We start from the raw sequence: 17,736 nt of genomic DNA on the forward strand, positions 1-17,736 counted from the left end.
GCTGAACGAATGTGTCCTCACTCTATTGGCTAGTAAGACACTAGACGGCAGTCACTCATTTGCTCTGGGCGGAAGAAATTAAATAATACACATATATTTCATATCGCAGCCTCTTGCGTTTAGCTAATTGCAACATTTCAAATCACAATTGCGATTCGATTACGATTAATCGCACAGCCCTTCTGGGGGGTATTTTAGTACACACTTTAATCACATTATTAAAGTGTTATAGAACTTTTTGCTGCATTTTGCAAAAGGATAAACTCATAGCAATGGTCTACAATTTGACAACAAATAAAAGAGCATTAAGCAAAATTTTGTGTCTGACATCAGCTGTGTTAAACATATAGCATGCCAAATATTTAACTGCACTTGAAGCTGTCCTAAAATGAACAATTAAACACCCAAAACTGTATATAGTGCCATAACTAAGACGAACTGCACTGTCAAATGTCAAATTTCATTGGGAATGTTGAATGGCATAATTCAACAAGTGCTGCTTAATGGAAATAATTGTTTTGAACACATTTTTAAACATGCTGTTTGAATAACTATTTTCTAATAACTTTTTTTTTGTCTTTCCCATGATGAAAACGCATAATATTTTGCTAATTATTTTTTCCAAGATGCTAGCATTCAGCTTTAAATACAATTTAAATGCTTAACTAGGTTTATCAGGCTAAGTAGACAAGTTAAGCTAATTGGGAACATCATTGGACAACAGTGATTTGTTCTGTAGCCAATCAGTAATAATATTTACCATAGCAGTTTTTAAATGATAAAAATAGTAAATAAATATAATAAAACAAGATTTTCCTGGCTTTTAAACTTTGCTTAGGTATTTTTTGCAGGGTCAATCATATTGTCTTCAACTGCATGTACAGTACTATGAGATGTAAAACAAAAACATGAAATGTACAGTAAATTCATGTAAACACCTTATTCACAATATTGTCTTATTCCAAATAAGCAAATAGTCTAACTACTGATTTCCATGTATCCATACCCAACGTAGAAGTTTTTACCAATTCAACTGTCAATCATCTGCTGCCCTCATACGAACCTGCTCATCATAAAAGGTACCAAGCACAAGTATTTCAACAAGCCCCGGGTAATCAATAGTGAACGGGGGATTCGTTTAATCAAAACTCTATCAAGCCAAAGATCCTATGAGAAGATAAACAGCATTACAGTGAACTAGGCAGATGGGCAGACACAGAGTGATAAAGTAGGAAGGGCTTTTTTTCCACTCTGACACTCGCTAAAAAAAGAAAGCCCAGAGGACGCTGCCGAGTCACAAATGGAGGGGAGGGGTGAATCAAATAAATAAATAAATAACAGCCAAGTTGGCACTTGCTCACTGCAGAAACATCAATTATTTCGGATCCAAATGGAGGAGAGACACAACTTTCCCATTAAAGGGACAGAGGACAACAGCTGTGGCGCTTTACAGGAGAGCTTGCAGTTGGCTCAGTAATACAGCACTTTTAGACGGGAACGAGCAGATATCGTTTTGTGCACGAAGCCGCGAGCAACGGATCATAATCGGTCTGATCTGATGATACTGAAACGGTTGCTCATTAAATACTCAGATACTGCAGAGGCATACATGATTCAGGAGAAGTAGAAATCTGCACATTCCGCTGATGTTTGTGTCAGTCCACTGGTTAATAACGCATCATCAAAAAAATTATAATAATAATAATAAAATAAATAAGAAAAAATAAAAATCAACCTTCTCAATTAAAAAAGAAACTTAAATAAAAACCTGCCATACATACATACAAGTAACTTGGGGTGTTTGAAGTAGATTCCTTCAAACTCAGGAAGAGATTTTTCAGGGTGTACCACACTATTTAATAATGAATTATAATAATTTAATTATTAGTACTATTTTTTATTTTAAATATAAAAAAAGAAATATACAAAAATATGTTTAATTAATTAAAATGATAATAACAATAATATTAATAATAATAATACAATTAAGAATTATTACTTATAACATTAAAATAATTAAACAGACAAGAAAAATTCAGTGACTTATAATCTATTCTATATTACTAGCAATAAGCGATAATAACAAAAGAAGCAACACACACACACACACAAAATAAAATGATAATAATAATAATAATAATAATAATAATAATAATAATAATAATAATAATAATAAATCAACAACAACAACAACAATAATATTAATATTCCCACTGTTTAAACAAATTAACAAATTATTAACTCTTTTAGTTGTTCCAAGTTATTAGCAGTTATAAAAGTATAGTAAAATAATAATAATAATAATAATAGATAATAATTTATAATAATAATAATAATAATAACAATAATATTTTTTAAAATATTTAAGTAAGGATCAACTTACTTTGTTTACTTAAATTCAGCCCAAATAAATTGTTTACAACCACTTAACGTAAAATTTAGTAAATCCAATGAATCATCTTTGAATAATTAATATTAATTAAAATGACAAAAATAACAATACAAATAAATTGAAAATAATACCAGTGTAATAATATCAATACATTCATTTCACATAATTTTTATTAAATCTCGTAAAGAAATCCCATGCATTTTTTTCTAAAAATCTCTATAAATAACTTTCAAATTCCCTGACAAACGCAATCTATACTTGAGCCTCATTAACGCCACAAATGCTGCACAGCAGAACTAATATTGAACCACTCATACAGGTCTAAGCAGAGTCTCACCTGATAACACAGTGGGACTGAAGGATGTGCATGATGAAGCCGAAACGCTCCTCTGTTCCTCTTCAGCACATGAACCAAGCGAGTATCAACACAGTCTGACTGAAATCTCTCTGATGCCTCTCTTGCATAAGTCTCTCTCTCTCTCTCTCTCTTTTTTTTTGCTGTCGTTTTTAACCCTCCCTCTGTTTTTTACCCTCAGTCTCTGAATTTCCCCTGACTGTTCTTTACTGAATTTTTCGAAGAATCCCTCGTGAGAGATTGTCTCTGGTGCTGTTAATCCCGCTGGCGATCTGTGATTGGGTGTTGTGATCCTCTGGTGGGCTGTAATCTGGGGTTGGGGTGAGATCGGGGCGAGCGACGGGATGAAGGAGGAGAACTGGATGCCATCGCCTATAAAACATGCCAACTGGATCTGTCACATCCGCTTATTTTCACCTTTATTTACTCTCTAGCTCTGCAGGTTATTTATAGTCACTGAGATTTCATTCATCCTCAGACGTAAAAAGGCAAACTCAGTGCATGCGGTGACAGTAGGGGAATTGAGGTGTGTAGAATGAATAGATAAACAAACAAAAATTAATAATAAAATAAAATGAATTCATTAAAAATAAAATAAAATGGTGGTGAGTGGTGAGCTTACATGCAAAAAACTAATGTATTATTTTGTTTATTTTTATTTAAAAATATCATATTTTATTATTTCCACTCCTTGCCATGCTTATCTAGGTTTAATTTATTAGATCAAAAACGTTTAAATTTAATGTTTAAATAATATAGTGATTTAATATTACAATTTATAATGTTTCCTATTTTAATATATTAAAAGTCTTTCATTCCTGTCATGACAAAGTTTATTTATAGCAATCTTCTTAGGGTTAGAGCCTTGGCTGGGTTAGTTGCCATTTCTGTGTGGAGTTTGCATGTTTGCATGTGGGTTTTCAACGGGTGCTCCAGTTTCCTCTACAAGTTCAAAGACTTGCGCTATTGGTGAAGTGGGTAAGCTAAATTGGCCGTAGTGTATGTGTGTGATTGAGTGTGTATGAGTGTTTCCCTGTGATGGGTTGCAGCTGGAAGGGCAATCACTGCGTAAAACATGTGCTGGATAAGTTGGCGGTTCATTTCGATGTGGCAACCCCAGATGAATAAAGGGACTAAGCCGAATAGAAAATGAATGAATAAATGAGTAATAATAAACACTAATAAAAATAATAATTTCTTGTAATTATTTAGAAAACAGTTGTGCTGTGTAGTGTGAAGTGGAACGCTAACAACGGAGTGCAGATCCAAATGCAGGATTTATTCAACAGAATGGTCAATCGATGGTCAATGCAGGAACAAACAGATACGAGCAATCTGATGTCGTGGTCAATAAACAGGCAGGAAGCAAACAACGTAAACAAACAAACAAACAAACAAGGCGAGGGTCAAAACTGGCAAGTCAATTATTTAAACACAGTATAATGTATATAAAGTCCTAGTAATCTGCCTTTGACAATCCTTCGGCTGTAGGTTTGCAATCAGTCAGGATCAGGAACTTTTGTGAGTGTATGTGGTGCATGACTGGAACTTGTAGTCGGTATAATGGATGATTTGTAGTTCTTTGCGATCTGTGTGTTTAGCAGTGATCTGTAAGGATTAGATCGCTGGTGACTGTGACATGCTGCTTAACAATGTTGCGGAAATAATTCCTCTATGAATATATATATATGTGTGTGTGTGTGTGTTTGTATGTGTGTATGTATGTATGTGTGTGTGTGTGTGTGTGTATGTATGTATATATATATATATATATATATATATATATATATATATATATATATATATATATATATATATATATATATATATATATATATATATATATATATATATATGGCATGGCACATGGCACTTCTCGTGAAAGAGCAGGGGTGTAACCCCGGTGTCCTGGCCAAAGTTCCTCTATCGGCCCTTACAATCATGGCCTCCCAATCATCCCCTTCCACCGAATTGGCTCTATCACTGTCTCTCCACTCCACCAATAGCTGGTATGTGGTGAGCGCACTGGCGCCGTTATCCTGTGGCAGCCGTCGCATCATCCAAGTGGATGCTGCACACTGGTGGTGGTGTGGAGAGACCCCCCTCATGATTGCAAAGCGCTTTGGGTGTATGGCCATACACAATAAATGCACTATATAAATACACATTACATTACATTACATATATATATATATATATATATATATATATATATATATATATATATATATATATATATATATATATATATATATATATGTAACATGATGAATAAATCGATGAATCAATCAATTAATGAATGAATGAATGAATGAATGAATGAATGAATGAATCAATCAATCAATCAATCAATCAATCAATTAAATATTCTTTTTATAAATACTACTACTAATAATAATGACAACAGCATATTTTGAACGAAAGTAAATTTACAACGAAACTTTGAGGAAACATTTTAAAGCCTTGCCAGAAAAATTAATTATGGTGGTAGTAAATAAATAATTTAAGTAATTCAAATAATGTCAAAATTTGATGAAACCAATGCAATAATTAAACTTTTGAACGGCAGCACAAGTGTTTGCGAAACCATTTCAAAGAAACGGTTCAAAGCTTTGCCAGAGAAATTAATTGTGGTGGGAGTAAATAAATAATTCCCTTGAAATGAATAGCTGGAATTGAGGCTTTAGCAGCGGCAGCGAGCGCTGTGATTTGAGTGGCAGGAAGCTGAGACTCTCAGGATCTGTCAGCCACTCTGTCTTATGCAATGAGAAGTTTTGGAGTCGCTCCACCTTGCTTTTCCTTCCTCTTAAATCCCTCATTGTGTGTCTGCAGTTTCCCTCTCTCCTTCTCTCTGCCAGCTTTATGAGAGCTTATTTTAGAGCCTGTGTAAATGTGATCTGGCAGCTCGCAGCTAATGTCAGAACAAAAGCCACGTGCAGAGAAGAGAAGCAGCTGAAGGGATGCCGCTAAATGTATGTAAATGTGCGTTCACACTCTTTTCGTGCATTTGTCTGGAGGCGCTGGCGTGACTGAGCCAGAGAGGAGATGAGATAAACAGGCCAATATGATGCTCATGTGACTCTACAGAAGCTTATGAGCTGAAGAGATGGTGGCGCTGCTGTCTACGAAAAGCTGATTTTCTGACATGACTCAAATGCAGAAATATGTTGCAGAAAATCTTTACTTGTGGTTGCAGGACACTAGAGTTCGAACAGTGGTGGAAATAAGTACAGTTTAAATGAGCTGTTAACAATAATTTATGTGTGATGACAATGGAATGACAAAATACTAAACTACTAAAATGTATTTAATACTTTATTTAAACTGCTTTTTTTGGTGATGGCAGCTTAAAAGCACCTCTCATATGGAGAATAAAGTCACATGCAATGCTCAGGTGTGATTTTTCTCACAGACTTTGTCAGAGTTAAATTCTTGACGATTTTGTGGATGTCCTCAATCAAATCTAATCTTTATTTTGTATTTTCTATTGGATTCAAGTCAGGTGATTGGCTGGGCCATTCTACAGCTTGATTTTCTTTCTTTGAAAGCATTTGAGAGTTATTTTAGAACACTGTCTTGCTGAATATCCACCATGTTTTCAGACATCAGATTGAAGCAGCTAATATTAATTTACAATGACAAAGGGCAGGAGGTTGCTAAATAACTACTGAGAAATTTTAGCTGCTGTCTGGGTTTTCACTGCCTTTCTATATCTCCCTTTTTTCATGTGTTCAATATGTTTTCCCTGTAACATTGCATTTTATTAAACATAACTTATTTGTAAACTAATTAGATTTGTTTTCTTTTGTACATGTGGATTTATTTGGTTGTTATCAACATCTGATGAAGATTTTAAGCCAACAGCACCTCTAGAAATATGATTTTTTGAGAAAAATGTTGACGCGTTTCATACTTATTTCCCCTTTTGTATATACAGTAGTAGTCAGAATTATTAGCCCCCTTTGATTTTTTTCTTTTTTAAATATTTCCCAGTTGATGTTTAACAGAGAAAGGACATTTTCACAGTATGTCTGATAATTTTTTTTCTTTTGGAGAAAGTCTTATTTGTTTTATTTTGGCCAGAATAAAAGCAGTTAAAATTTTTGAGGTCAAAATTATTAACCCCTTTAAGCTATATATTTTTTCGATAGTTTACAGAACAAACCATCGTTACACAATAACTTGCCTATATACACTAACAAAAAAATGGCTTGTAAAATATAATTTACTGTCATCATGGCTAAGATAAAACAAATAAGTTATTAGAAATAAGTTATGAAAACTATTATGTTTAGAAATATGCTGAAAAATCTTCTCTCCATTAAACAGAAATTAAACAGGGGGGCTAATAACTCAAGGGGTCTAATAATTCTGTATATGAAACTAAGTATATATATATATATATATATATATATATATATATATATATATATATATATATATATATATATATATATATATATATATATATATRTGTGTGTGTGTRTATATATATATATATATATATATATATATATATATATATATATATATATATATATATATATATATATATATATATATATATATATATAATAGGTATAATTTTAAATGCAATATCAGTTAAACATATTAAGAAAGATGTAAGGAGAATGATTTGGAAACTTGTTGGTTCAAATGACTTTTTAAAAAATAAACAAACATATAAATGTTTCCTGCTTCCTGTCATTCAGAGCACAACACTTTCCCTTTTGGATCCTTTTCCCAAGACACTTATGATGTGTTAAAGGGTCATCATAATCTTAAATTAATAACACCATCAGAGTTTTTCTTTTATTTCAGCAAATCGGATAGTGGAAAAAAATAATAATAAATAATAAACTATGATGACTTCCACTACTGAGAAACCTCATAATGTGAAAAGGGTCCAACGGTAAAAAGCAAAGCATTGATTTTAGCTATTCATTTTTTTGCAAATAAAATTAAATTAAATTAAATTAAATTAAATAAAACTAAAATATTTTGTATTCCTTATTTTAATCTGATAGCAAATCTATGACTCAGTGCTGAAAAAGTACATGGAAACTTTTCTTGGAAAAGTACATTTTTGATAATCTTGTGCATTACTAAGCTGATTTTCTCAAGATTTAGATTTTTAAGATTTTTAACCCTGGCATTCCAGATTTTCAAATCTTTGTATCTTAGTTAACACTATCATATCCTAACAAACCATACATTAATAGAAGTCTTATTTTTTCAACTCTCAGATGATGCATAAATCCGATTTTTTTTTTTAAATGACCCTGATGGTTTTGTGTTTCAGGTCACAGTATAATGACATGATGAACATTAATCAATTCAGTTCTCAGTGTACACTATGAAAAGATTGTGATCAGCATCAAGCAAAATCCAATAAAATCATATATTTAGTTACAAAAAGTAAGATACAAAAAAAATTTTTTAGAGAAGTAAAGAAATAGACAAATGAAATGACAAACTCTTGAACTCTGAGTAAACTCACTGTCAGGGTGAAGTGCTCATCTCTCTGCAGGCACTCTGTGCGTCTGATTAAAGTGGATTACAGCTTCAGGAGGATAGACATGCAGCACGACAAACAGCAGGAAAATCCTGTCAATTAACTTTATGCAAATCACAGAGCTTTTAAAAGTAAACGCTGAAAATCCAGGAGCGTGACGTCAATGCGATCAGATTAAAACAATGTTTGAGGATTCTCTTCTTCGTACCACCACTGTACATTGACTCAAACAGGCATGTGGTGTTTCCATAAACACAGAAAAGCACTGAGAACATGCCTGCTAGTTCTCTACACGTCTCAAGCTGTAATAAGCCTGGACATCTGTGGAACGCCCCGATACAATTCATTTAGCACAAACTAAACGATGCGCTTTCAAATTAACATGGCTGTATTAGTGCCAATAAACATCACTTTACGCCTAAATCAAGTGATTCGGTTTGGAACACTCTCTATAGTCAAATATGCTTCAATTATAAAGTTATACTGCAGGGCTGTTGAATGTTTGATTGTGATTGGCTGATGGCCATAGCAAGCTATATTTTAGGGCTGTTGAATGCTTGATTCTGATTGGCCGATATCCATTACAAGTTATACTGCAGGGCTGTTAAAAACTTAATTCTGATTTGTCGATGAACATTTTAAGTTACACTAAGGGCTGTTGAATGCTTCATTTTGATTGGTCAATGAACATTCTAAGTTATTCTGTGGTGCTGTTGAATGCTCAATTCTGATTTGGTGATGAATATTCTAAATTGTAATGTGGGTTTGTTGAATGCTTCACTTTGATTGGCTGGTGAAAATTTTAAGCAACTACAGTGCTGCTGAATTTTTGATTCTGATTGGCAGATGAACATTCTAATTTACACCATTGGACTGTTGAATGCTTAATTCTGATTGGCCAGTGAATATTCTAAAATAGAATTTGGTGATGCTGAATACTTGACTCTGATTGGGTGACAAACATTCTAAGTGATAATGCAGATTGCTGAATGCTTTGTTTTGATTGGCTGATATGTTCGAACCTTCGAAAGTTATATTATGGTGCTATTGAGTATTTGATTCTGATTGGCCAATGAACATTCAAAGTTACACTACAGAGCTGTTGAATGCTTGATTCAGATTGGGCAATGAACATTTAAAGTAAATATTTGGTTATGTTGAATGCTTGATTCTGATTTGTTCATGAAAATTCTAAATTGTAATGTAGGTTTGTTAAATGCTTCATTTTGATTGGCCGGTGAACATCTTAAGTTACACTATGGGGCTGTTGAATGTTTATTTCTGATTGGCCAGTACATATTCCAAGATAGAATTTGGTGATGTTGATTCTGATTGGGTGACAAACATACTCAATTCTAATGCAGGTTGCTGAATGCTTTCTTTTGATTGGCTGATACATCCGAACATTCGAAAGTTACATTATGGTGCTGTTGAGTATTTCATTCTGATTGGCCAATGAACATTTAAAGTTACACTATAGAGCTGTTGAATGCTTGATTCTGATTGATCAATGAACATTCCAAGTTATTCTGTGGTGATGTTAAATGCTGGATTCTGACTTGCTAATAAACATTCTAAATTGTAATGCGGGTTTGCTGAATCCTTCATTTTGATCGGCTGATGAGCATCCAAAGTGACTATAGTGCTGTTGAAAATTTGATTGTGATTGGCAGATGAACATTTTAAGTAACACTATGGGGATGTTGAATGCTTAATTCTGATTGAGTGATAAATCTTAATTGGCTTAAAAACATTTTAAATTATAATGCAGGTTTGTTGAATGCTTTCTTTTGATTGGCTGATGAGCATTCAAAAATTACATTATATTACCGTGAATAACAAATTCTGATGGCCGATGTGCAGTCCAGGTTAAAATATGGGGTTGTGGAATGCTTGATTCTGATCAAACATTGATCAAACATTGAATCTTCTAACTTACAATTCTGAGATGGCAAATGCTTGATTCTGATTGGGTGGAAAACATTGAACTCAGTGATCATCTTTGAAACGCCTCTCGGGCAGTATGCTCGGGCATTTTGTCTAAATACACATCAAATTCTCCAAAACTGTTTGCCAAGCTTACAGTTACATTGCATATTTGTAACCACCAATAAATTAAAACAACAACTCGCTCATAAGTTTAGTTTCTAAATGTCCGAACCAAACAAAATCTGCATATTTTCAGGTTGCCCAAGCTAATGGGCATGTGCATTTGGTTAAATGAATGATTTCTATTGGCTGATGAACATTTTGAATTATAATACAGGGCTGTCGAATGTTTATTTCTCATTGCCCTAAATAAAAATTAAACATTCATTTACACCAATTGTGTAGAAATTACACAATTCACCTTTAACATACAAAGTAAACAGAAAAGAAACACCTAAACCTCAATGGACATTGATTAAGTGGCATTTACCAGTAGAGTAAGTAATAAACATAGGTGAAGAAATCATCTAGCTTAAGATGAACAGAGGAATGAATTGCGCTCCTGCTCTCTGATTTAACCAAAATGCAGTTCTCTGTGATCAGCTAATCTACAGACAGGTGGTCTCAGTGTAATTAAGCTGAAGGGCCCTCATTTAATTGCTTCTTGAGTGAGTATGCTGGGAATCTGACCCCACATTCCTGAGGTCTTGTCTACTATATGCACGCACACACACGTAAACATGGGTCTCCGAGTCCTATTGGAGTCATGATGTATGGTCTTGTTGTGTGGCAGCTCTTGTGTCCTCTGATGATGCTTCTGTGTAATTAAACTTGAAAACTAATGACTGAGGGGGTTGGATCGTTTTCACCTGCTCCAAAAGCCTCATTGATTTAATGATCGTTAATCTTGAAAAACATTTATAGACTAATTAGAGGATAATGCAATAAGCCGGGTGTAAACTGACGAAAGGTAAACTTCTAGATATACAGTTTAGGTCATGGTTTGGCATGAAAAACATACATACATATATTTATATATTTAAAACTCACTGGCCACTTTATTAGGTACACCTTTCCATCTGCTCGTTAACGCAGATTTTTAATCAGCCAATCACATGCTAGCAATGCAATGCATTTAGGCATGGTCAAGATGATCTGCTGCAGTTCAAACTGAGCATTAGAATGAGGAACAAAGGTGATTTAAGTGGCTTTGAACATGGCATGGTTGTTAGCGCCAGATGGGATGGCCTGATTATTTCAGAAACTGCTCATTTACTGGGATTTTGACGCACAACAGTGTACAGAGAATGCTCCAAAAAAAGAGAAAATATCCAGTGAGCGGGAGTTCTGTGGGCACAAATGCCTTGTTGATGCCAGAGTTCAGAGGAGAATGGCCAGACTGGTTCCAGCTGATAGAAAGGCAACAGTAACTCAAACAATTCCTCGTTACAACCAAGGTAACCAAGAGCATCTTTGAACATACAATACGTTCAACCTTGAGGCAGATGGGCTACAGCAGCAGAAGACCACACCAAGTGCCACTTTGGTCAGCTAAGAACAGAAAACTGAGGGTACAATTCACACAGGTTCACCGAAACTAGACGAAAGAAGATTGGAAAAATGTTGCCTGGTCTGATGAGTCTCGATTTCTGCTGCAAAATTCAGATGGTACTTAATGTGTATAAAGCGCATATGTTATAAATGAGACTGGTTTCATGAACATAACAATGAGTTTACTGTACATTGTACATTGTGTGTAATAATTTTGTTTTAATTTTAAAAAGTAATAATAATAATTAAAATATAATTTTACTGTTCATTTCAAGTTTCTTAGTTTAGTATTTTGTAATATTTTGCACACTTTTTCACAGTTTTACTATCATTTATATTTTTCAGTTTTAATTTGAACAGCTTTAACGCAAAAGTTTAATCTTAAGGTTTATATTCAGTTGGTATGAATTTTATTTACACAAATTATACAGACTTTGTAACTTTTTATGCAAATAAGTAATAGTGGCAATAACAATAATACAATAGTTTGTGGAATTGATCATGTTTGTATGTTTTTATGATTGTAATGTCCTCATTTGTTGTTTTATAACTCCTGTGAAATGAAGATAAATAAGTGTGATACTAATATATTTGTGTAATAACAATAACACTATATTTCTATTGTAGCTACAGTATATGATGGTGCAATTAAAAGAAAAAGTTCTATATAGACTGGTCAACCTGACTAATTAGCCAACTAGTCAAGCATTGAGAAATACCAGAAAAACATCCCTACTTAACGAACCATACGGGATATGTAGTCACTGGAGTGGAAAAGCAAGAAGAGATGTGCTAAATAAAGAAAATTGCCCGAGGACAGATCACACATTGAACATAGACTTGATGTGTTTTCCTAACTGGCAGAAGCACCACTATTGGCTCAAGCGTAAACACTTTATTAGGACGTGAGGGGGCAGCCTGTGCCATCCTGGTAAACTAAAAACCTTTGTGTATGTGTGCATGTGTGTGCTGACTTTGGACAGTAACAGGCATTCTCTAAGGCTTTAGTTCACTTTCCTGCCGGCTCCAAGCCTTATATAAAATGTGTGTGTGGAGTAAATGGTGAGGTAAGGGCTGGTCTCAAAAGCACGGCGTAGCGCCAGCACCGCACTCAATGTGAGATGTACACACAAATGGAGCCAGTTAACGGGAAGACTGAATTATGTAGGAGACTATGTGCATTGACCAGAAAATCAGAGTTTCCCGAAGTGTCGCATCATGAAACAAAATTCGATATACACAGAAGCAGTGAGTACTAGCAGCTATACACCATGAGATCATGGTTTAGTGCACATGTTTACCGTTTCTCTTCTCCCTCTGATTGATTTGGGTCCTGCTCCTTGGGCATGTGTTCCATTCACCTTATTTCCATCCAGCAGCCAATCATGTGAGACTGAGGCGGGCCCCACCCTCGAATGCACGCCTGTCATTCGCGGGTTGTGATGAGTCAGACAGTCATGGGACGGCTCTGTGGAGCGACGCTCACAAACCAGGCCCGCCTCACTCTCAAACACAGATGGCCAGTGACGCAATATGGGATGAGCTCTGCAGAAATACAAAAAGAGAGAATCAAAGTTAGCATGTATGCAAATCAAATGTTTTTAACGACCCAGGTTAAAATAACGATTGGGAATGTTTCGTAAAGAAAACACAAACATTTTTTCTATTGAACACACAATACTTATAGGTGGAATGTAAAACTTTTGGTAAACTCACTAAGTTTCTCAAAGAATAAAAAACTTCTGAAAGCAAATGGAAGCTTTTTATCATTAATTATCAAAACGGTTAGACCATGCATGCTGAGTGACAAATAAAGCCCTTTTTCCATTATGAAAGCGTTTATTCCTTTAAAATAACACATTTGATTTGTTTTTATTAAACGTGTTGTCCTGTGTTGTTTTAACAAAGGCCATAACAATCAGCATTTTATTTATTTATTTGTTAGCATATTTTGAAATTTTTTTATGAATAAAAAAAAAACATTTTTAATTTAAAAAATGAAATGATTTAGAAATCGAACGCTCTTTTTAGCCCAACGCAATTTAATAGAGCACGATAAAGAGTAAAGAACTTAATTTTCATATTTCTTTAATATTTGCAACCTGGGTCTATGCTTCTCAACAAGTATTGTACACATCTTTTCTAAATCATACAGTGTAGTGTAAAAGCATGTTTATTACCAAGGAAACCAAAACAGTCAAACAAAAATAATATTTTATTTGAACACATCACATCACATACACGAGCCTCAGCTGGGTCAGTTGGCATTTCTGTGTCGAAATTGCATGTTCTCCACATGCTCGTGTGGTGCTCCGGTTTCCCCCGCTAATACAAAGGCGTGATACAGGTGAATTGGGTAAGCCAAATTGTCCGTAGTGTATGTGAGTGAATTAGAGTGTATGTGTGTTTCCCAGGGACGGGTTGAAACTGGAAGAGCATACGCTGCATAAAGCATATGCTGGATAAGTTGGTGGTTCATTACGCTGTGGAGACCCCAGATTAATAAAGGGACTAAGCGAAAAGAAAATGAACGAATTAATCAAGATCACTTACAGTACCTTTGAATATGTTACAAAAACAGTACTGTCAATGTATAGTGAAAGGCAAAAATTTGTGAAAATTTGGCAAAAAATTGTGTGTTGATGTTTTAGCTGACGAAGTCTATGGTTAAATCGAGACCCAGCAATCAAAAGCTGCAGGCACATTTACTAGCACCGTGGCGACGGCAGGCACGAGCAGAGGGAACGTACAAGTGTTGACATTTGTAGGTTTAATGTGATATTACAATGCATCATGATGATGGTGTACTGCATCCTCAAATGTAAAACTTACTTGACATGCAAACACAGTGCTTAATTTGTCCCGGAACAAATCGGGGAAACGGATCCGGCATGTTACATAAGGATGTAGAAGTTTCGTGGGTGGCGGGGCGTTGGAGGGCGGAGGAATGTCGCGGACGAAAGTGAAGGGCGGGGGTGATTGTTGCGGATGAAAGTGAAGAGGGTTGGGGAGTCGCTGAAGAAAGTGAAACCGAACAGCGGACAGTGGAGGAGAGCGGTTGAGGAGGGGATAGGTAAAATGAGGTGTCGGATCAGATTTCAGAGGTGTTTGGATCAGGCGTGTTCTGGCACAAATTAAGCCCTATTATTGCGTACACATAATGCGCAACCTTTAAATATTTTTGAAGCACACATCTTGCCTCCCTTGCCAAGCAAGTGTCTTTTTTTGCGTCCCTCACCATACTATGCTACTTGTCCACGCGTCTTGCCTCTCCTACCATAGTATGCTACTTAACACACACAATTTGCCCATCTAACCAAATGCTCCGCATGCACACGTCCTGCCTCCCTCACCATAGTATGCTACTTTCACAACTGTCTTTACCTCTCTCAACATAGTATGCAACTCGTGCATACTGTACTGTACACTGTACTCATGCAGGTTTTGTCTTTTTCACCGTGGTTTGCTACTTGCGCCATGTCTCACCTCCCTAGCATTAGATGCTTCTTACGCAATTTACCTACCACGCCATAGTATCATACTGTAGTATGCTACTTGCACACGTCTTCACTTTCTTGCCATGGTTTGCTTCAATGATAAATGGCATCATAAAACAGCCAGTAAATCACAAACGGTTATGGTCTGTTACTAAACCAATACCAAAACGTCCCTCCTCAGCATTCAATGCATCATATAAACAATTAAGTGTGACAACTCTAATATTTTCTGAAGTACTTTATATATATAAATATATATATATATATATATATATATATATATATATATATATATATATATATATATATATATATATATATATATATATCACTGCATTTTAATTTCTATGGCATTTGAACTTTAATAAATAAGTAATAAATAATCTTAAATCAAAAGTTTTAAATAAATGTTGTAAATCATGCAAATTTTGGACAAAACAGAACTTAGCCAAAACAAAACAGAACAAAACTTAACCAAAACAAGACAAGACAAGACAAAACTTAACCAAAACCAGACAAAACCAATGAAACAAAATGCAAACCAAAACAAAGCAAAATCAACAAACATTAAACACCCCATTATTTGAAGCAAAGTTCAAATAAAATAAATAAAAATGATTTTAACTTAACTGAAAATAAATCTAAACAACACCATTATATTACTTCTGCTTTGCATTCTAGTATGATGTTGATTTTCTCTCTGTCTCCCTTCTCCTCTTATTTGTCTGTCCCATGGGAGATGCTTCCCATGAGCTCTTCAATGCCCAGCCGGTTCGCTGGAGAAAACAAGGCGGCTTTCCAGGAAACAGTTCAGATTATGCGAGCCATAATCCCATCTTTCCCTCCAGCACGTTCTCTCTGCAGAACCAGGAGGTCACGTGCAGTGCTGAGCTGCTCTTTCACTTCTCTGACAGCAACAATGTCTCAAAACCTGTGTAAATCACACGGCCTTGACTGCCTCGATAATCTGGATTAAGATGTGGGATACTGAGAAAATGATTTTCACCATTCAGCTGGTCACTAGATACTGACGAGCAGGATTATTTATATGTTCATCTCCCTCAACAAAAAAAATAAAAGGTCATTCCTGCAGTCGTTTAACTGTGCATTTACACATGCATGCAGATAAGACTGCTGAAATGCACATGTCTAAACTTATCCAATGAGATTAACCAAGGAAAGTCAACCTATACGAGCAAATTGAGGATTTGGCAACGTTACAAATTGGTACTTAAATTTAGCCTTGTTCTGTTGGTCACACTGGAATTAAAAGCAGAGGCACTGTCCTCTAAGCTACTCTAACTCCTGCAATTGTCTTTATTTTGACTAGAATTAGAGTTGTTGCTGTTGAAAATTGTTTGAGAAATCAAAACTGCATCAATTTGGAGTTTTTAAAAATGTATCGCTATTATCTTTAGAACTGGTTTTGAGCAGCAGATGCCGCTCTAGACTAGTTTTTAGTTATACACTCAAATGCTCAAGAGGATGAGCCCTTGTGCATTTGTTGAATCTTGTAAATTGCCTTTATGCCACACGATTAATGTAAGCAAAGCTCACTATGAACCCTTGGAATTCACAAATATCATTCTTAATTTAATTAATGATTTTTTTTTTAGCTTCAATTGGTATTTGTAAAGTATTGCTTGCAAGCAGAAAACACTGTTTGTAAAGAGTGAGTGAGACATATTTAAGACACCAGAGTACCCTATTTTACCAAATACAGGCTAAATTATAATCATACAATACAAAACAGGCTAAGTTCTTAAAGATGCATTTTGAAAGTTAGTATATATAAAAAAACAGACAGGATTTAGTATCAACCTCTGCCTAAAAAGATTAGTTTTGTCCTTTTGCTTTAGATAAATCACAGTGAGAGCTAAGTGATATGACATGATGCATAAACTTGCACACAGTCATCAGTTTATATGTGTTTGTTGCCTCTTTACAAAAAGGCATAGCACGTTTCACATTGTACTAGGGCTGGGCGATATTGCAAAAAAAATAAATTAATAAATTATCACAACGTGTTATATCATTCGGTATCAATTATTATAGAATATTTTTAATAACACATTTAGTCATAATTAGTAATTAGTAGTAATTAGTCTACTGTTATTACTGAAATGTATATATTTCATACAAAGTGTGAAGCAGACCGGTTAGTTCTACTTACATGAATCACAGTGCGTTTGCTGCATTCGGAAAAGTTAAGATGTTTTACAACTAGGTGTAACTAGAAAAATTTGCATGCAATATGTGTGAGCTGCTTGCACAACATGCGTGCGATGCTCCAATGTGCGCCTTTACTGGAAATGACAAAATTACAACCTAAGCTTACTGGCATTCCTTTCAAGTTACGTGCTCAGCAGCCATAATTTAATAAAACTACAGCACTTCATATCGAAACTTCAGACAGAACCTTATTTGTAAATCGTTATTGACTATGGTATTTGATCCATAAATACCGATACCAATTTAATTGCCCAGCCCCTACATT

General features: G+C 34.8%; 1 protein-coding gene across 6 annotated transcripts in view; it reads right to left on the bottom strand.

The window, feature by feature from the left end:
* thrab (thyroid hormone receptor alpha b) overlaps positions 1–17,736 on the bottom strand; it is a 234,077-nt gene that overhangs the window by 49,564 nt on the left and 166,777 nt on the right. For 4 of the 6 annotated variants that reach the window (XM_001920978.9, XM_009306720.5, XM_073918439.1 and 1 more), the window contains exon 3: positions 13,044–13,287. In XM_001920978.9, coding sequence (XP_001921013.4) covers positions 13,044–13,099 — 56 coding nt within the window. In that variant the 5' untranslated portion in view covers positions 13,100–13,287. Of the gene's footprint in view, positions 1–2,729; positions 3,144–13,043; positions 13,288–17,736 lie in introns of those variants that run through there. The other 2 variants (XM_068224764.2, XM_009306722.5) reach the window with 1 other exon arrangement.

Source organism: Danio rerio, chromosome 12 (genome assembly GCF_049306965.1).
Source record: "Danio rerio strain Tuebingen ecotype United States chromosome 12, GRCz12tu, whole genome shotgun sequence".
Classification (NCBI taxonomy): domain Eukaryota; kingdom Metazoa; phylum Chordata; class Actinopteri; order Cypriniformes; family Danionidae; genus Danio; species Danio rerio.